The sequence below is a fragment of the Colletotrichum lupini genome, chromosome 4 (assembly GCF_023278565.1).
Source record: "Colletotrichum lupini chromosome 4, complete sequence".
Classification (NCBI taxonomy): domain Eukaryota; kingdom Fungi; phylum Ascomycota; class Sordariomycetes; order Glomerellales; family Glomerellaceae; genus Colletotrichum; species Colletotrichum lupini.
This window is the reverse complement of record NC_064677.1, coordinates 4,621,720-4,642,123: the sequence shown is the minus strand read 5'-3', so window position 1 is coordinate 4,642,123 and position 20,404 is coordinate 4,621,720. Positions and strand designations below refer to the sequence as shown.

General features: G+C 52.6%; 7 protein-coding genes across 7 annotated transcripts; 6 read left to right on the top strand and 1 right to left on the bottom strand.

Moving 5' to 3' along the window:
* Positions 1-22: 22 nt before the first annotated feature.
* On the top strand, positions 23-1,288 carry CLUP02_08483 (uncharacterized protein; the record flags this gene model as incomplete). Its single annotated transcript, XM_049287472.1, has 2 exons — positions 23-196; positions 263-1,288. The coding sequence occupies 2 exons, from the start codon at positions 23-25 to the stop codon at positions 1,286-1,288; spliced, it is 1,200 nt and encodes a 399-aa protein (XP_049144615.1).
* Positions 1,289-2,597: 1,309 nt separating this feature from the next.
* CLUP02_08482 (uncharacterized protein) lies at positions 2,598-2,804 on the top strand (the record flags this gene model as incomplete). Its single annotated transcript, XM_049287471.1, has 1 exon — positions 2,598-2,804. One exon carries the CDS (start codon positions 2,598-2,600, stop codon positions 2,802-2,804), a length of 207 nt encoding a protein of 68 aa, XP_049144614.1.
* A 1,396-nt stretch (positions 2,805-4,200) lies between these two features.
* Positions 4,201-7,356, top strand: CLUP02_08481 (thioester reductase domain-containing protein; the record flags this gene model as incomplete). Its single annotated transcript, XM_049287470.1, has 1 exon — positions 4,201-7,356. The coding sequence occupies one exon, from the start codon at positions 4,201-4,203 to the stop codon at positions 7,354-7,356; it is 3,156 nt and encodes a 1,051-aa protein (XP_049144613.1).
* Positions 7,357-7,903: 547 nt separating this feature from the next.
* Positions 7,904-9,145, top strand: CLUP02_08480 (uncharacterized protein; the record flags this gene model as incomplete). Its single annotated transcript, XM_049287469.1, has 4 exons — positions 7,904-8,465; positions 8,532-8,594; positions 8,666-8,687; positions 8,881-9,145. 4 exons carry the CDS (start codon positions 7,904-7,906, stop codon positions 9,143-9,145), a joined length of 912 nt encoding a protein of 303 aa, XP_049144612.1.
* Positions 9,146-9,961: 816 nt separating this feature from the next.
* On the top strand, positions 9,962-12,903 carry CLUP02_08479 (uncharacterized protein; the record flags this gene model as incomplete). Its single annotated transcript, XM_049287468.1, has 13 exons — positions 9,962-10,002; positions 10,076-10,126; positions 10,184-10,330; positions 10,388-10,971; positions 11,038-11,121; positions 11,203-11,275; positions 11,382-11,534; positions 11,597-11,645; positions 11,683-11,875; positions 12,024-12,148; positions 12,200-12,495; positions 12,556-12,735; positions 12,801-12,903. 13 exons carry the CDS (start codon positions 9,962-9,964, stop codon positions 12,901-12,903), a joined length of 2,079 nt encoding a protein of 692 aa, XP_049144611.1.
* A 572-nt stretch (positions 12,904-13,475) lies between these two features.
* CLUP02_08478 (uncharacterized protein) lies at positions 13,476-14,717 on the bottom strand (the record flags this gene model as incomplete). The annotated part of the gene is made up of 1 exon (XM_049287467.1): positions 13,476-14,717. The coding sequence occupies one exon, from the start codon at positions 14,715-14,717 to the stop codon at positions 13,476-13,478; it is 1,242 nt and encodes a 413-aa protein (XP_049144610.1).
* Positions 14,718-19,588: 4,871 nt separating this feature from the next.
* Positions 19,589-20,374, top strand: CLUP02_08477 (uncharacterized protein; the record flags this gene model as incomplete). Its single annotated transcript, XM_049287466.1, has 2 exons — positions 19,589-19,749; positions 20,182-20,374. The coding sequence occupies 2 exons, from the start codon at positions 19,589-19,591 to the stop codon at positions 20,372-20,374; spliced, it is 354 nt and encodes a 117-aa protein (XP_049144609.1).
* Positions 20,375-20,404: the final 30 nt, after the last annotated feature.

The following is a 20,404-nucleotide window of genomic DNA, read 5'->3' as shown; positions in this document are numbered from 1 at the left end:
AGAAGATTACACAGAAGAGCTCATGGTCAACATGACTGAACGGTGCGCCAGCTTAAAAGACCTCAACGACTTCAATCTCTACATTGATCAGCTTAAATCGGCGACAAGCTTCAACGTCACCGAACTTGATCGATGCAAAGAAGAGATATGCGGTGCCATCTGGGGCGATGCCAATCCCGACATTTCGGGAATAGGGGTAAGTACGCTTCACTTATGTCACACCGTTTGCTTTTCAACAGTACTGATTCATGACGGACAACAGGTCTCCATCGGTTATGCCGTCGAATTAGCCCTAGGCTTCGTTCTGGCTTCCCTTATCATAATGATTCGACAGAGATATGGCCCAAGAGCAGAGTTCTTCCAAGTCGTCCTCAAAGCCGGCTTTGACGCCTTCTTCGAGTATGCAATCTACTTTGCCATCGCCATCGAACTCGCAGCGATAGTTATGCTCGTAAATAAGGATTTCGGTATATCCACAGCCGGCTTCGGCGCCAACGAAGCTCAAATCGCCCTTGCGGTCTCCGTCGTCTGCATCCTGCCGCTGCTGTACCCAGTCGCCCTGTTACCCCTGGAACTATTCCACCCGGAGAGCGATAGACAGGCGCGACAAAATAGGAGAATGCGACAAGACCAGAGACGACGGGACTTTAGTCTGATGCTCTTCGCCCTCGTTTGCGTCTTGTTTTTCTACCCGTTCCTCTCGCAGTGCATTCACAACTGGGCACCGCTCCGCGTTGGCGAGGGCAAAGGCGGCAATGGGAAAACATACGTCACGGATGAAGAGTGGGAGAGAATCCGGAACATGTGCTTCGGCGAGGTCACCAAATTCACCATCAGCGAGCACTGGGCCCTCGCCGTATGCGGGATGATGGCCTCGTTACTCATCTTCTTATTCATGTTGTGGCATGCCATGGAGCTTGGCGTCCGCAGGCTGCAGACGCAGGATCGGTACATTGGCAAGGAGCGCCAGCGAACCGTCACTCTTTCACGGACACGACGGTTCGTCGAGCGGGCGTGGGCGAGTCAGAGTCTGGTCCAGGCTCTGCTGCTGTTCGTCCCGCTTTTCTTGGGTTGCGTGCTTCTGTGGTGCGTCTTCCGTCTGAGGAGCATTCAGGCGGCGGCGGCGAGCAACATGGAAAGTGAGTATGCTGGGGACGACTGGGGGTTTGGGCAGATTGTTGGCATCATCATCTTTGCTCCTGTTCCTGCAGAGATGCTGTTTGCGGCGTGGGAGGCACGGTCTCTTATTTTGAGGAGTGATTACGACAGCGTGAGCAGTCGGAGTTAGCTACTTATTTTGCCTACTTGAGGTATTGTTTGATATTGCGAGTCTTCCAAATCGATGCCTCGAGAACTGCCTGAACAACATGGCAAGATCTTTTGTGGATATGTGGGCACACACGCGACGTGCCAAAGCTCAACAATAGAGCAAGTTCTTCATCGATACGTCGGTCGTGGGATATAGGCGGTTTTTCGAAGAGGAGAGATCTTCGCATGGGGCCTTGCCAGGGGTCTCTGCTGTTTCAATGCATCGAATGCATATAGAAAAGTCTACGGAGTAGATGAAGCCACCAACCGGACCTTTCCCAGGGAGCCAGTTAGTTCAGCAAACCAGGGACGGAAGGGCCAGAGCGCGACAGGCGACGAGGACCTTTTATGCGGCCGTCCATTTTAAGGTGCTGTTTCACCCGGAGTTAGTGATGGGTCTTGGCTGCAATTCCCGAATGAGTGCCTTCGTAGTATGAGTGGTCGCCCTATGCGAGAACGAGGGTGGAGTTAAGACCAGAGGTGCAGTTGATGACAGATAGCACGGGAGGGAAGAGTACGACGCAAGATGATGAGATGGGATGAGTCTAGTGTGTGGCTAGGGTAGCTATGTGAAGTTATGAATGGTTCAAGTCTCTTCCCGGCCGAGAGATGCGCCCGAGTCTCATGAGTCTTACGAGTCTCTACTCAAGTGAAGATTCAGAGTATACTGCTCACATAGTCAAATAAGCCGAGGCGGTACGAGACAAGTGCGATATCCCCGTGTAGCATGCGGAAGGAATTGAAGGATTCTCGGCGCTATGAAGTGAATATGCCGATGTCTGGTCCGTGTCTGTGTCTCTCGATCAGTGATCAGCGTAACAGAGTAGCATGTTAGTGCTACCTTATTTGATGTAGTGCGTAGTAAGGGTCTTTTGCCAAGTTCAGACTAGAAGACGAATTGGAAGCTTCTGTCGAAGAGATTTGCGGGGGTTTAAAAATCCTTCACCCAATTTGTGTGGGTGTTGTGACAGTGAAAGTGAAAGTGAGAAGGGACAAGTGAAAGTCACAGTGAAAAGTGAGTTTGTGTGAGTGAGATGTGAGGTCATGGGCTGCTGACGTATGCGCCACTCGAAGCCAAGCCTCCCCTCGGCCCCAACTCTGATGATCCTCTTCGTCCCAGTCCACCAGACACACTGACACAACCACAAATCACGACTACTTTGAACCAGTTAAGATGGAGAGAAGTTAGTGCAGCGGCCCCAGGTAAAGGGAGGAGATCTGCAATCTAATCTGTCCCGTGCGCCGCCAAATGCCGACCGCTTCCCTCCCGCCCTGCCGCCGCGCCTCAAATGTTCCGTTCCAGTGCGATCCTACGCTTTTTTCAAGCTTTGCTCAGTCATACTCGCAGAAGATCACTGATCCTGGTCGGGCTAGCCGTCTTTCCGTCCCCCCTTGTTCTGCAGATTGCAGACTGCAGACTGCGGCGCCACTCTCCTTCAGATTCGAACAAGCTGTGGAGATGCCTAGGCCAAACGAGCAGGCCAGTAGAAGCTTGAGAAACTCAAAAGATACGAAGAGATCGGGCCCTGATTCGGCTATGGATACAACTCACAGCCATTGGATCGAGTTCCCACATTCGCACTTCTCACAAACCAATGTCTCTCCGAGCCCTCCGAAGGAGAAAAGCGGATATCACGGCCCGTCCTAGCATCAAAGCTTGACTTCGTTCCACCCCACACACGCGTACGGTAGCGTCTGCAATGTTGAGGCACTCTTGCAATCTTGCAGACGCAGTCCTGTCATTGTGAGGCATATCCGGGTTGTCAGGGGGTGCCAGACTGAGACCAGCCAGGCAGACCCAAAACTCGCCGGTTTGCTGCCCAGTTCGTCAACGGCGAGCCCGCGCCTATGAGGCTGAAGTCAGTCAAGAGATCTACCTGCTCTCTTGATACCTTTCCGTACATGACTATACTCTCATACGGAGGACCCACGAGTGTGAAGCAAGGAGGACCCATCAAATAGGTCTTCAACATGCCGTGAATGCCACCCGAAGTACGGTCTCGCAGTCGCAAACTGCAGTTCGGACTCGAGCGAGAATACCCATGGCCCATGGTCCATGGATGAAGCGCAGGAGATTCACCACCCCCGTTCGCCCCCCTCTATGCCCCTTTTGACGGCCGAATTCCGTCCTCAACTCCTCCGTCCGCTTCGCCCCACACTGCCCGTACGTGCCCCGCTAGAAACCGGAACCTGTTTCTGGCAGTTTGCGAGGAAAGACAAGCACACAATGTGGGCAAAGACCGCACACACCGGTGACACCTTACACTAGCTCGCGGCTCGCCCCTAGAGGACGACCGATCTTCCTACGTTAGAGACCCGGCTTAGTTCAGCAATGGGCAATAAACGAACTCGAAACAAGCCTTTTCTTCCCTCCTTGTCCCTCCTCCCTCCTCCCAACTTCAGCGTTGCTCCACTCGCGGCGCCGGTACACCTTTGAGCGCCGACCGGCCGATAACGGTCCCGGGCTTTGTTGCAGCACGGTGGAACTGCTGCCATGTGGACATGACGTCTTCATCTCAACTCCTTCGCCGAGCTATGTCCTTCTTCGCTGAGTAGGTATGCGGACTTGAGCATCATGAGAAAATGCCGATGCATGGCTAGGGGCCAGAACTATGCTGGACCCATAAGTATGTTTTGCTACCTTAGCCCAGAAGAGAATGGAGCAGAGCTTTCTCTCTTCTGAATATATAAACACTCTGGCTTGGCCCCGTGAACTTGGGTTTCGATACCACACACTCACACATATCCCACTCTCACAAGCCTTTTGACTATCATCTACAACTGCAACACAATACAGCTTATACCATTTGATACTTTCAACCCTCGAAACACTACCATACGATACCAACTTAGTATCTCACTTTTGACAAACTAGCATTACACTACTTCAGCATGGCACAGCCCCAGTACGGAAAGCGCTTGATTCCCCAGGTCCTCGACGAGGTCGCAAAGTCAGAACCCAACAGAGAGTTCATCTCCGTCCCCCGCTCCTCCAACCCCCAAGATGGCTGGAAGCCCATCTCCTACAAGCAGATCGCCAACGCGGTGAACCGGATAGCCCAGAGAATCATCGACAAGCGCGGCAAGCCCGAACCTGGAAGCTTCCCAACCCTCACCTACATCGGCCCCAACGATGCCCGCTACATGATTATTATGATCGCCTGTATCAAGGCAGGATACAAGGCCCTCCTCATCTCCCCAAGAAACTCCTTCGAAGGCCAGATGAACCTGTTCGAGAAGACAGACTGCCACATCATCTGCTTCGACTCGTCCTTCAAGGATGTCATCCAGCCCCTGCTGGAAGAGCGCCCCATGGACGCCATTATGGTCAGCTCGGCAGACGCATGGCTCTCGGACGACGAGGTGCCCCATTTCCCCTACAACAAGACCTACGAAGAGGCAGAAAATGACCCCGTCGTCGTCCTGCACACGAGCGGCAGCACAGGTCTGCCAAAGCCCATCGTCGCCCGTGTCGGCATGATGTCTGTCGCCGACGCTTTCCACAACGTCCCCGATTTCATGGGCTCCGAGAACTGCGTAAAATCCATCATGCACGGTACCCGCCTCTTCCTGCCAATGCCCCTCTTCCACGCCGCCGGCTGCTACATGTCAACCTTCGCCACGATCTACTGGGGACGGCCCGTCGCGCTGGGCTTCACGGACCGGCCCCTGACGCCGCAGACCGTTATCGACGCTGCCCAGTACGCTAAGATCGACAACGTGATCCTGCCTCCCGCCATCCTCGAGGAGATGGCCCATATGCCCGAGGGAATCGCGGCGCTCCAGAAGTTCAAGCGCGCCAACTTCGGTGGTGGCAACCTTGCCCGCGGCGCTGGCGACAAGCTCGTCAAGGAGGGCGTCCCCGTCTCGAGCGTCATCGCCTTTACTGAGGCGGCCCCCTTACCATACTACTTCCAGAAGAACCTCGAGCTGTGGCAGTGGTTCATCGTCGACTCGGACAGACTTGGCGTTGACTGGCGCCAAGCCAGCGGTGAGGACGAGGACATATACGAGCAGGTCATTGTTCGCAAGGACAAGGCGGACCCCCTCCAGGGCATCTTCTACACCTTCCCCGATGTCAACGAGTACAACACAAAGGACTTGTACCGGAAGCACCCGACGCTGCCCAACCACTGGATGTACTACGGCCGCTCCGACAACATCATTGTCTTCTCAAACGGCGAGAAGCTCAATCCTGTCACCATTGAGGAGATCGTCACCGGTCACGCGAGAGTCAAAGGCGCCGTCGTCGCCGGCGCCATGCGCTTCCAGCCCTTCCTCATCCTCGAACCCACCGAACCCTTGACTTCCGAGGATGACATCCAGCAATTTATCGACGACGTCTGGCCTTTGGTCGTCAAGGCGAACAAGGAGACCGTCGCTCACGGCCAGATCGGCCGCGCCTTCATCGGCGTCACCAACCCAGAGAAGCCCTTCCCCCGTGCCGGCAAGGGCACCATCCAGCGACCTATGGCCCTCAAGCTCTACAAGGACGAGCTTGACGCGTGGTATAGCAAGGCTGAGGACGGCGCCGACTCCCTGTCCGTCAACATTGACGTCTCCTCCCAGCAAGGAATGATCGACTCCATCGAGAAGCTCTTCCAGCAGACCCTCGGCAGCCGCGCCCTCTCCGCCGACTCGGACTTCTTCAGCGCTGGCATCGACTCCATGCAGGTTATCAACGCCTCCCGTCTCCTCCGCAAGGGCCTCGAGGCCGCCGGCGCAAACATCACCGCCGATGCCATCGCAACTCGCGTTATCTACGCCCATCCCACCCCTCGCCAGCTGGCTGCCTACCTCATGGACCGCGTCAGTAAGAACACCTCTTCAGACAGCCACGGCGACAGTGAAAACCATGATATCCACGCCATGGAGGCAGAGCTGCAAAAGTACACCCGCGACCTCCCCAAAAGCAGTGCTGGCTCCAAGCCCGCGCCAAACGATCAGGGTCAGACCGTCCTCGTCACCGGCACCACCGGCGCCCTGGGCTCCTACCTCCTCGACTTCATGGAACACAACCCCGCCGTATCGAAGGTGGTCTGCCTCAACCGCAGCGATGACAGCGGCAAGCGCCAGGTCAAGATGTCCGCCGAGCGCGGCCTCGCCACCACCTGGAAGAAGGCAGAATTCCTCTGCGTCGACATGTCCAAGAGCAATCTCGGCCTTGAGCCGGAAGTCTACGACCGTCTTCTGAAGGAGGCAGACCGCATCATCCACAATGCCTGGCCCGTCAACTTCAACATCTCAGTCGAGACCTTTGAGCCGCACATCCGTGGCGTCCGTCACTGGGTCGACTTCTCCCTCCGCGCTGCCAAGAACGTGCCCATCGTCTTCGTGAGCTCTATCGGCACCGTTGATACCTGGCAGGGCCCCGGCCCCGTGCCGGAGAAGAAGCTGATGGATTTGTCCCTGCCGAGCACCGGCTACGGTCGCTCTAAGATGGTCAGCTCTCTCATCCTCGATGAGGCGACGCAGGTTTCGGGCGTGCCCGCCGCTGTCGTCCGTGTCGGACAGGTCGCCGGCCCGCAGTCCAAGGACGGTGTATGGAACCGCCAGGAGTGGCTGCCTACCATCATCGCTAGCTCGAAGTACCTCGGTGCACTGCCGCGTGACCTCGGCGCCATGGCGACCGTCAACTGGACACCCATTGAAGGTATCGCGAACCTCATCCTAGAGGTTTCTGGTATTGCTGCCCCCGTGCCATTGGAGAGGATCAACGGCTACTTCCACGGCGTAAACCCGCGCACCGTACTCTGGGAGACACTGGCTGAGGCCGTCAGGGAGTTCTACGGTGACGGTGTCATCAAGAAGTTGGTATCCTTCAAGGAGTGGGTTGAGCTGTTGGAGAACAGCACGGCGACCACAGATGACGTTGACAAGAACCCGGGCATCAAGTTGCTTGACTTCTACCAGGGTTTGGCTATGGGCGAGGGACAGGGTGTCGAATTCTCAATGGAGCGCACGACAAAGAGCAGCAAGACGATGAAGGAGATGCAGGCCGTGACACCTGAGTTGATGCAAAATTGGTGCAGACAGTGGGCGTTCTAAACATTGATAGACCTTGTTTTGGGATTTGGGAAAGCATAGACTGATACCTTAATGCTGTACATAGAATGATATATGACAATTAATTTCAAGTTATGATAAGCATCGTTTTCTTTCCATATCATTTGCTGGCATAGTAAGACGTCCAATAGTTCGGCACAGTTCGATTGCCCTCGCTCGCCGTCTTATTAATTAAGGGCCAGCCTGGGAGCCGCCCCCCTTTGTAGCGAGGCTATCTTTGAATGGTCCCATTGCGATTTACGCGTCAAAGAACAACCAGCTTCCTGTCACACTCCATCCACCATGTTCAGGTATCAAAGAACGAACAGCGGCGTTTGGTTCTCTTTGAGAGACCAATGCAAATCTGAACTATATAAACATGATACATGGAAGTCTTGCGGTCTTGGATGATAGTTTCATCAAACATCGCGCAAGAGTTTGTCTTCAATCGTACTCACACTTAGAGAACGTACCTTACATCTTAATTTCGATCAATCCAGGTGTCACCAGAGAAATGAATGAACGGAATGATGACAGACCTGAGTGCAATATGCTTGCATCATCCAGCAAGAAAGAGAATGAGGAAGAGAAGTGCGAAAACAAGTTCCACTGGTATTTATACTGGAAAGGCGATACATTGGTGTACCCAATCCATCCCGAACCCAGACCGCCGGGCTACAAGGCACCAATCAAGACAACTCCACTGAAGGAAACGGAGACAACGTGCGATAATCCAATTCATTGCCATGAGAAATATCACTGGTCTTTGTACCGGAAAGGCGAGGAATTGGTACAACCCATCCATCCTAAAGGCAGAGATGTCCCAACAGATTACGACAAGGGACCAGTCCCTACAGTTGACGGTCGCATACTCGGTACCAGAGACATCTGCCATGTCAAAGACAGTTGCCCAGGCGTTCATTTCATTGGAAGACGGGACCCGCGCAGTGAGGGGAAACAGCAAAAGTTTCAATACAGTTCAAACAGAGATACGACGAGACTCCTGATCGAAGCGGAGCTTGCATCTGATGCCCTAAAGCCAACATCAGACAATCTCATAGAAGACGAGCTGGAAGATGATATGAATTACCGGGGCTCAGAGCCTTCTCGGAGTTCTGAATAGAGTAACAAGACTCCTGGGAATAGATCAACGGGGGTCAACTAGGCTTCTCATCGAGCACAATACAATAACAAAACATTGACAACTCGTGTTGCTGATGAAATAACGATGATATTTCGCGGTCGGTCCTTCCTGTGAATTGCTGATCGAATTGCTGATTAGCAATGGGTCCTATACGCTCAAACACATCAGCCTGGCCTAGATCCTTCATGCTGTAAGTTAGAGAGTGAAGAGTTAATAGCCGTAAGGATTAGCAGGTAATCACAGCTTTCTTCAATGGTGTGATTCAAGTATAAGCTTAGCTAGTACTTCGTAACTATCATTGACGCAGGAAGTTTATGGCGAAAATGAAGACCAAGTGTAATTATACTACTCTATTATTCATCACAGAACTCGATGAAATCCAGCGCCGTGTGTAAATCTGAAACCACTATCCATGCCAGGCTGATGTATCTTACAGGACCCAGTATCAAACACGCAGTTCTTCAGGCGCTACAAGACATTGGGCGGTCTGACACAGTTTGTTTGCCGTTTGGCCCTCTTGAAGCTGTTCATGCGCCAAAGGAACGAATAGCTGTCTTTCCCACTCTCATCACTTTGTTCAACATCAAAGGACAGACAGCAACATTGATCTACGAACTGGACTCCCATATACATGAAGCCGATCGATAAATAAATCTTGGTTGCATAGCACGCTTACATGTGTAGAACTTTTTCTAGACGCTGTGCAAAAGTCGTCCTCAATCCCATTGCCTTGCGTGAGAAGACGTCTCAATCTCGACAACAAAGTTACCAGAATATGGGGCAATGCTTCGTCAAGCCAGGGAAACGACCATCATCGTTCAACCCCTCCCAATCGACAGGCCCATCGAGTCGAACCACTCAACCAGGGCGAGCTGGACGTACGCAATAGAAGACATTTCCCAGTTGAAGAGTAGCATGACCCGTATTCATACTGGCCGGAAGGCAACCCCAGAGGTTGTACGAGGACGGAACTTTATAAGCTTGAAGCCGGAACCCGGAAAATCTATGGCGAAGATGCCGTGAGGCCTTAAAGACGCCCGGGGATCGAGGCCACCAAAGAGCTCTTCATGGGGTCTTTCCGGGTTACATCGATAACAAATCATCCGAGTTCCTCACCGAGAATGAACTAGAATCGAGATATTGAAGCTATGGGTATTATTATAAGGCTTATAGAGCGAGGCGTCGAGTTCGTGTTGTTGGATGGGCTCTAAGGCATTATAGTTTCAATTCAGTCATTTGCGTTGTTTGTTGGATGTGCAGCAAGTTATCCTCACTGGCAAAAGTTTCAATTAGAATACGAGTCCATGTTTTGGTACTGCCTCAGGGGAAGATGGTGACCACAGCCATCCGCTCCTCTGCTTTTCATAAGCACCTTGACCAGGAACCGATTGAGGCTCTAGGGCCCAAGTCGCGCTTTCGCCCATAGCCTAACTACGGTCAATATTTCCATGTAGCACTTCTCCGATGTCGCGGGCATTCGGCGAGTCCGCTCAAACTCGTAGAGGGTCAGCCGTGATCTATACATCATCAGCAAGTGCCACGGTCAGGAAAGTAAGGTGGTCGACGAGAACTGTCAAGACAAGTCCACGATGTGGGATTGCGCATCGCGGGTATCACGAATCCATGGGAGTGACCTCAAGCCGGCAGCGGTAAAGTTCTCTCAGAGAAACGACATGTAATTCCAAGTACCTGGAAAGCTACGTTTTTTTCCGCTGTCTACATCTACATCAGGAAGACTGACGGTCTGGCATGGTTTATTTGCTATCTCCCGAGCCTGCTGCTGTTCAGACGTCAAAGACGAACAGCTGCCTTTCGCCCTTCAGCTGTATTCAAGTACCATAGAATGAACAGATACTTTTGTCTCTAAATTGCTGATCTAATTCACCTGAGCCAAGTACATATGAACCCAGTATCAAAAGGCGTGTCGATCACACAGCATAGGAGATATCCACGTATTTTCATCAAACACTGCACCGAAAGAAACGTTGTCAATCGCCAACACGATTCAGAAAACAAGCAAATCAGTGCCAAGCACCTTGGAACCTATCTGAAAATGGGTCAACACAACAACGGCGAAACCGACAGCCATACGTCTAACGACAGGCAAGACGGTCGTGATCCATCTCGTTGCGACGGACAGGCCCATTTGGCTGAGGATGATCCCACTCCGAGAGAACTAATGCGCGCCCCTCAGCTTAGTCAGATCGGACTAGAAACAACGACAATGAAGTGCGAAGTCTGCGGAGAAGCACGCTTGTGGACGGGTGGGAGAGATCTCACTTGCTCAACACCGTGCCGTGACCGGCTATTGAAAAGAGCAGACGAGCCGCAGATGGAAAATGAAGGGGGGAAGGACCTCGAGACGTCGGCGCCATACACAACCTCCAACGGGAAACCGCGGGAACACTGTCGAGTCCCTGAGGATTGGGTACCGACGGAAGACGACATGAAGGTTTACAGCATCTCCCATGATGGTACGAAGGACACACGAAGATCGTGCAAAGGACTGAAGACCAGGACTCTCTCAGAGTCCGGATGAGGTCGCTTTACTGCCTATAGTGCACCGAGAAGCCACCTGAGCTTTTCATCGAGGAGAAAACAATATTGGTACGTTGGAAACTTTTGTGAGGTCTGGATTAGTCTTCCGGGAGCTTGTGGGGCAACATAATAACAGTTAATCATTTGTATCTTCTGTATTCCTATAGCATCCACTAGAGTTATGAAGTACAGCCAGTTTATGAGTGATTGTTCCGCAGTGGAAGTCGCGTTCATCTATTTGTTGCCTTGACTGTGAGATCCCCTGCTTGTCCACAATAGCATCGCCCAAGTGTATTTCCAAAATATACGAGCTAGGGGTAGTTGCAGAGTCACTGAGTGTCTCAAGCCCGAATAAGATTCGATTATTAGTAGGCAAGACACCTCTTATGTCGCCGCCCGCGTCTACGACGTCTTACGCGCTCTGCATGGGAACTTACGGAGTCTACGCAAACACAGCACCATCATCGGGACTCTGCCGCGATCAAGATGAGCGAAGCGTGTAGCCGCGATGAAGCTCTTCGAACTAGTGACGATTGCCAAAGTTGGTGACGTGTTTGTTAGGCAGGCAATTCACTCTACTGAGATTTTGCTCATCAACACCAGCCGCATCGTACGCCTAGTACTTACTTCTATGATCCGAATCATAGGGAGCGGAACGTGGTCATGAGGAATGTTCTTTTTCTCTATCAGCTTCATCGCAATTCAGGGACCTCCGCGCTCCCTCCCTATCCCAGAGCGAAGTCTCGGCGGGCCGTAAGATTGCTCAACAGAGAATTGACTTGGTTGATAGATTACGGGAGAACCAGCTGGTCATCCAACTTCCTGTTGTCGCCGCCGCCAGTTCGAAAGTTGGGGGGGAAAGGCTGTCTAACCTTCAAAGTTCTATAGCGAATGCCCAGTCTCAGTAGTCGAACCATTTTCATTGTTCGAAGAAGGATTCGTTTAGTGACTTGCTACTAGTGTGTACTTGTACATGATGTTCGACTAGCCCGAGTGCTCAGGCATGGCCCCAACCGCGAACAGCGTCCTTGGCCAGGCCCTCTTTCTACCGCTCCCTTGACAATGTTCAGATATCAAAGGAAGAACAGCCTGCTTTACCTTCGCACTATCAACGTAAGGCTAAGAGTGAATAGTAATGAGGATCCTTAGTCTTGTCGAACATAGTGTAGGCGGTCCTACCCAAATTACCGCATGACGCCAATAGCCAACTCACTCAAGAAACTACCTTCATCAACAAGAAAACTTCTGAAGATGGCCCAATACTGCCTGCATCATGAGCCCCCGTGCATCATTTCCCCAATACACGGTGGGTGTACCGACTTCTCCTCAAGAAGGATTGACCAAGATCGCAATATTCGGTGCCACAGCTCGGGGTACACAGTCGAACAGCTTTCGCCGGACACTGCAGGACGTGACATCGACGCTGACTCCTTAACCCGATACTACAGCAACCCATTCAGGTCCAACAAGCACCGATCTAACGATCTCGGGGAAATAGACGAGCATCAACATTGGCGCAGGCCCCGTCTCCAATTGCGTCAGAGCAGCTCGACGCTCTCCATGGAATCAAAAGCAACCGCGAGCCGTGGTCCTCAGAGACAGCTCGAGCACCGAGAGCGGGCGCCAGATACCATCGAAGAAAGCACAGCTTCTGGAAGAATCACACGGCGAAGCGCGCAGGCCCTAGAAACTTACGGGGTGTCCGTGGCCAACAAAGGAGGGTATTCTAAAAAGAGGAAGGGAAAGATCCCATCACATCAACAAGAAGAGAACCCCAAAGTTCACCGCAAGAGGAGTGGGAAAAGTGGTTCTACAATGGTACGAAGCCCGTCGAATTTACGATACGAGATTCTTCTGGTCTCGTCTAATGAGGATGAAGGAAAGCAGTCTAGGACTAGAAACTTGAATGCGTATGTAGAGGATGCGGTAGATTCAGACGCTAAGTCAAGGATCATCTAATGTAACCGTCAAGAGATACAAGAAATGAGGGTTTGGCAGGGGGGAAGTATGTAAATACTCTTCCGAAGCAAGAAGCAAAAAGCACAATGTATGCATAGATATGTCTCCAAAGGTTAGAAGTATGTCCAAGTATACCATCGAGTTCTGACGAGCGTGTGAAACGTACGCTCAGAAGCAATTGGAGTATTAGTTTCAGTAGCAAGTGTCACGGTGATGAGACGTAAAGCCTCAAAAGAGAAGCAAAATGAGACGGGAGAATAGGTAAGCAACGTAGGGTATCAAGAATATATGAAAGCGACCTCGACCCGAGAATTCCGGGGTTTTCTACAGTCTCTTCGAACGCCCCTTAATGTGGCACATTACTCACTTGCTCTGAACGCCAAACACTATCCAATGCCAGAAATGCAACAATGAGGTGACGTTCAGGGTACCAACCTCACGACCCAACATCCGCCCATCAACCAATACACTCCCTTCACATTCACAAAGCCCGCCTCAACCTGGCCACAGGCCCAGCCCTACCAGGATTCTCCCGATGAAACTGCAACACCCACGAATCGCAGCCTTGCAGATCCCTCGCCGGCTGCCACGTCGGCTCAGCGTACTCCCACTCGACGAGATACTGCAGCCCCGTCCGCGGCGTCTTACCGGACCCGGACCACCGCGAGTCCAGAATCGAGCGGAACGCCCAGCGCTCCTCGTCGGGCTTCGTGATGTCGTGGTACTTTACCACGACGCGGCCCTGCTTTTCGGGTTCCGGCTGGGTGATGTCCGTCACGACTATAGCTTCGTGTCTCGTGTGGCAGTCTGGGAAGGGCGACAAGGGTACGGATATAGGTTCTGGATTCAGCAGCTGGATCGCGTTAGTTTGTCTGAGCCAGGGGTCGAAGAGGAGGGACCAATCGAACCAGATCTCGGGAGTGAGTCTACTCTGCGGAGGTGGAGTCTCAGACTCACATACACCGAAGCGCTTAGACGAGAGAAAGGAAGGCAGAGAAGAGGCACCAGCCCGCGACCACGAGGCATCAACAGTCGGCGCCTTCACCCACGCGTTGCAAAAGAGGCCTACGACGCCCATGAAGACCTGGATCGTCGAGCGGCGGGACCCAAACGCCCAGCGATTCCAGCCCTCGAATTGGGCGCAAAGTTTGACGAGGCAGAGGATCAGGGCTCTATCTGCGAGCTGCGGGCCCGGGGTCGTGACCTGGTTGAGGCACATACGTCGGTCTGAAGGATCCGTGTTGGAGACGATGTCGTCTACTCTGTCTAGGATCGCGACTTCGTCTAGCTGCGGCGAGGATTGCGCGTCAGGGTGTTCTAGTTCGATGAGGAGGGTACGGACAATTGCGCGGACAGGCGGGAAGCGCATGAAGTTGTGCAGGGCGTTGATGGGGATGTCGAATCTTCTAGCCAGGTTGACCAAGTCAGTGTGTACCGCTACATTTGGTGTGACGGATGGGCGGCGTGGATGGATAGACTGAAAGTGGTAGTCGCTGGGCCAGGTTGATCTGGTTCTCTTACATGGTTGAGCAAAGTTGACTTCAAGAATTGTGGCGTCAACCTCAGGCTCGTCGTAAGTCCACCTGGGCAGGATGTGTCGCTCTTCTAAAGCCGAGTTCATGAGCCGGGTGAAGTGCTCGTCTGTGCCATTGTTAAGATTGATCTTGGTGTTGCCGTTGTGCCCAGAGACCAGCTTGGACACAATGGTACTACGCAAACCCATGCTGGCAAAGGTATTGTGATATATGCTGGGTGTTGTGTGAGAGTATTCGACAGAGGTAAATGACACAAAGGTATAGTGATACTGTACGATAAGAATGTTTGATTTGAAGTGAAGAAGGTCTACGGTCTGCAAAACGAAACTTTTCTCTCCACGAGGACTCTCCTCGAACATATAGTCTAAATCACGATTGGAAGGCATCGAAATATGTTGATGATCAAAGAAAGGCACGACATTGTGTTTTCTGCCGGGCCATTCGTCTTTCACCTAGGTCAAAGATGCCACCATAAATTTGGCATTTGTGTACAATGGACAGCCAAATACGTTGACATGACTACAAAGGCCGTGTCTTCAACGGTTTGTCATTCCAGCTTTGCGCTCTTGAGACGCGAGTCCGTTGTTGAATGACTTTGTTGCTCTGGTCCTACCAGACGAAGACAAGCCATTGTTTCGCTGATTGCACTGCCTACTTTGAGCAACTCAGACCTTTCCCACATGTCTCACTTGATGATATAACTCGAATTTGCAGAGTGAGGCTGAGTTAGCGAGCAAGATATTGCCAAGCGAGGATATAGCAGTGCGCTCTGTAGGAAGATTTCGCAACTTCCCTCACACAGGTCGTCACATCATAGAAGATGAGACGTTGACACCAAGTGAGTACGGCAGTGAGATGCGTAATCTCGAAATATTGGGTCACAGATCCGGGTGACTAGCCCAGAAGCGAGTGTGCCAAGACCGGGTTGATAGTGGCACAGCTTGTCTTCTCAAACACAGCATGCGGCAGCCCTGCAGTAGACGGAATTCGGTCTTGTCAAACGGGGAAACGCGGATTCTCGACGACAACGACGATGAGCGGGCCCGAGCTCCTGACATTACCATGTGTTGTCCACCTTTGTAGGGCGTGACACATGACATCGTGCTGGCGCTCCTTGAAGGAGATTCGCGTTGGGTTGGGTATGAGGCTCTACTGTAGTGGATAATACGTGACAGGTGACAGACAGAACAGTGCCAGTGAGCTGCTCACATGGACGTGCGGGGTGTACCTCTCGCGGCCACAGATGGCATGGAGTGATCATGAAGGGAAAGAAAACGCTAAGGATGGGTTACTGTGCTCTGGACTGCATGTCTGGGATTCCTCCCGCAATAGGCGCCGAGTAGAAACAGGCACGTCCAATAAGGGGCGGTGCCTGGACAAGCCGCAAGCACCTCGACTTAGCCCTGTGACTGACAGCGCTGGCCAACGAGATGATTCTTATCAGATGAATTATGGGCAGCTTGGAGGCGGATCGAGAAAAGGAAGAAACAAGCGCGACCGAATGCCACTCAAGTTCTCGGCCAGGTGAGTACGGCAGCAGGGGCAGATATTGCGTGTCTTTGAGAGATGGCTAAAAAAATCGCTGCCCAACGTTGGATGGCCATGGAACTCTCGAGACCCTTGAAAAAATTCAAGATCAGAGCTGGACAGACTTTTTATTCTCTCACCGGGCCCAGCGGACGGGTAAGATGCGGTCAAGATGCAAGGAAAATGTCTGTTGTAGGTGTTCTCGACTCGTGCGGGATGGGTCAAGCAGACAAGGGGAGAGCCTGCAGACGTTGGTTGATCTCTTTACCATGGGGGAAGACTGCATCCAATTAGAAAAGAATCAGAAACCGGAGCTTAGACTGCGACATATCCACAAGCTGGGCGATGCCGCCATGTATGTTCCGCAACCGATGAGTGACAAAGAGTTGTGTTTTTAGTTAAAGAAAGCTCAGGACGGGCTGAACCCGACAGTCGGGTAGGTATGGTGATGGTGCCACTTGTGCTCAGGACGTTGGGTACGACTCGACCAAACTGAAAACGCCCAACTAAATGGTTGCATCGAGTGCCGAGTGTCGAGTGTCGAGTCGGATCAGGTCTGTACGACATCGGGGGCGTTGGTCGCTTTGCCCCGTTGCAGCTTGCGTTGCGTGCCCTAGGCCCTGGCTATGTTGCGCAGTACCTTGACTAGCCAGGGAAAAAGTCTCCCACGGGGCGTCGGTGGACTTGGCCATTGGGCCATCGGTACGGAGTAGAGAACTAGAACATGTCGTATATGGATTGCTCGATGAAAGACGGCCGGGTCAGCAACGTCCAGGGGATATCGGGTTTCTGTTCTTGCTAAGAGATGAGGTCAGCTTTCGGGTCTTGACAGATTGTATCCGTTTGTTCGACTCCGTTCAGACCTGACTGGAGGCACTTGAGATAAAGTAAAGAGTCCCCACTGACTTTCCCGGTGGCTAGTGACGATATGATGGCATGCGTCAACGAGAGAGCAAGGTATGATTGGTTCTGCCGGGACCTCTCAGTAAGGCAAGCCGGTGTGGTGGACTTAGGGGATCCTTCAGATGGAAATTCTCACAGGGTACGTATGGTGTATTATCGCACGCCAATTCTTGGCCATGAAGGTGAGGAAAAGTGTCTTAGCTGATGGCAGACGGCAGGGGTTACGAGTGAAGAGGGGAGACTGCGATCTGAGCTTCTTATCGATAAAGGTAGATTGTACAGTCCTTATCTTATCTCAGAGCCACCTCCCAGTTCATTTTTATGGAATGGAAATGCCTGAATGCGCCCAGAACGGGCTTGGAAGACGAGCCCAGTCAGTTGTGAAATGTCTCGATGCCAGCCAGGCACATGGAAAAAGGCTGCAATATTTATGAGTCGATATGACTGCATGCGATAAAAGCTTCATTACTGGCTATTTGACGGATAGTGTTTGTTGGCGATTTGATTCACTCGTAACTAGGTGGTACCTTGGTTTGTAAGGTCTTGCTTGATACAGAGGCGATGTTTCCGTACCTTACATAATGTGTACTTCGTACATACAGGTGGCCAAAGGAACCCTTGGAAGGATGGAGAGCAATATCATGATGGTCTACAGGCTGAGATGGCATCTTCATCTCATGTCGCTCAGACAAACCGGAGGCTCGGTAATCATCAAAGTGAGGTCTTGTCTCTTTGGGTTTCTGGAGACTCATTATCATTAACATGACTGAGATGATTTGACTGTTCTTCATCGATTGTTCTCTCTCAGTCGCTTTCCCCTCCCTCACCCCGGTTCCGAACTCCATGTTCCACCCCCACCATCTGCCGTCACCAATTGCGGCCGGCGACTCGGTCGCATCAGCTGCTTGTCGCATTCAAGTTCTCTCCCGCCGTGTTGCGCCCAACAACCCCATCAATGACGTCCTCAGCTCCTTGTAGTGCGGATTCGGGCCAAGGTACCTTGCTTCACCTCACCTTTGCGCTGTTCGACGTGTATGTACACATACACACACAGAGAGAGAGAGGGCCCTGATTGATTCAATCAATTCCTTACCTTCATTGCCGCAACTCTCGACTTTCGACTCGAACTGAGACGCCACTTCTCTGATTGCCCTGTTCCATTCCCCGCCATCCATCAATCCATCCATCCCATTGCCTTGTGCATCCCATCAACCCCCATCCCATCCCATCCCATCCTGCCCCCCTCTGCATCCGCATCACCTCGCTCGACCTCGCCGTGTCTTGCACCTTCTTCCCGGTTCTTACCTACCTTAGCAGCCACCTTCCTGCGTTGGCTCACCCTCAGCAATACCTTGCCTCCTCCAATCAGAGCTTCGTGCCTTGCCTTGCAGATACCTCACCATCATCCCAATCCCGCCAACCTCCTCTACCTCTATCTAACACGACAGATACCTAATAACCACCCTTTACATGAACGCCAGCCGCCAGCGTCACCCCGACTACCGAACCTCGTCATCTTCCGGTCGCTCCCCATATCATCCAAGCTCAGACCACGCCTACCCGTACCTAAAGACTTCGTATCGCGATCGGTCTTGCTCGACTCATCCCCAGCTGTCCGTTTTCTCTCGACACTGCACGCTGTCCACATACACTACAGGGAATAATCCAAAGTCGCACTCCATATTTCTACCAATCACCCGCGCTCCTGCTTCACCCGCTCGCGCCTTCCGTCTTGGCCACCTAGGCGCAACAACATCACCGCCCTCCGGATTTCATTCAGCTCGATTCACCAACACAACCACGAACAATAACAGCAGCGAGACTACCTTGGCTTTCCTCACGAGGACGCAATCGCCTGATCACGTCGCAACCACGAGCCACAAGCCATAACCAAACACTCCACTTGGCTCTCGAGAACACCACAATCACGACAACCGTCGACGTTAGGATATCGCGCAAGTCTAAGGGGTCCCCAAACACAAACGACCCTGTCGCATCCCATCTCAACACAGCGCAACACATCTGATGAATCGCTGTCGCAGACCCGCGTGCTGCTAGTAACTGGACGCACCTTAGATCCAGTTACACACTTTCTCTTTGCTCCTCCGTGGAGCCTGTCGCCACGCTCTCGGTCGCCATCGCACATCGACGCTGCCGCTGCGCCCCTCTCGCAAAATCCCGCTCGTCATTTTTGGTCTTCACTCCCCCGCCTCGACCTCTCCGGCTCGTGTCTCTTGACCTTCTCTCTCACCCCACCAAACTACTGCCAACGACCGGCAGCCCGACTTGTTCGACTGTCATCTTCTCGCGGGGACTACCTGCATCGACTGTCAAGTTGTCTGATATCATACCAATCGAGGCGCGAGGCTAGCCATCACAGACGGGAATAGCGGATTGACACTGCGCACAGCTGCTTCAAGTCGCTGCGCTGCAATCGGACACCCGAGTTTAGTCTGCTCACCACAGGACGAAGCATCACCAATCCAAGGCCGTCACAGCGGCGCGCACCGCCGCCCTCGAACTGCCAGTCTGGACCCTCGAGCTCGACTTATCCCCCCAACTTGTCCCCCACACTACCCGACCCGGACGACACCTCGCATTCCAGCTTGCACATTCCACACAGCCCATCATGAACGGCACTCAACAGACCCAAGACGCTGTCGCACAAGAGCCATTGCAGCCAGCAGCCGCCAATGCTAATGCTGCTGCGAACGCCAATGGTTCGTCGACGGCGGCTAAGAAGCGCAAGAAGGAGAGTCTGAAGCCTATTATTACCACCGAGACACCACCGTAAGTTTGACCAAGAAAATTTTCCTTTTCTTTTCTTGTCTTTTGCTTTGCTCTGCCCTGCACTCTTCATGCCGCATTGTTGTTTTATTTCCGTTACCGTTGATGGCGGGGAAGTTGCAAATTGCTGGTTTTCATTACCTCAATTTTGTTGCCATTTAGCGCCCCAAGCTTCGTTTACACAGGACATTATCACCCTTTCAACATCCTCCACCATCCACACTGTTACCCCTCTATCCTGTCTTAAAAGCGCCGCGCCCGGTGCCGCACGTTCTTCCCTGCGCTCCATCCGTATGGCGGGGCGAAGTACGGGGGGCCAAGCAACACAGACCAGGCGAGTTTGAGCCTGTCAAGTCCGACAGGCCCTGTCCAAGTCCAATTCAGTCCAGTCCAGTCCGGTTCAGTTCAGTCCATATCCAGTTCAGTTCGGCCCAGTCCGATTTGGCACACGGCACAGCGAAAGCAGAGGGCAGTGTCCAGTCAATGTGCCCAGCACCGCGCCGCGCAGTTTGTCTCACACCCGGGCATCTGGACATATGCAGAGCAACGGACCGCCTTCGAAAGATGCTGCGACAGCACTGTCAAAGACGTGGAAGAAGAGCACGATGAGACGACAGACAACGAATAGATGCTCAGGGGGTCCATCCAGTGGGACCAA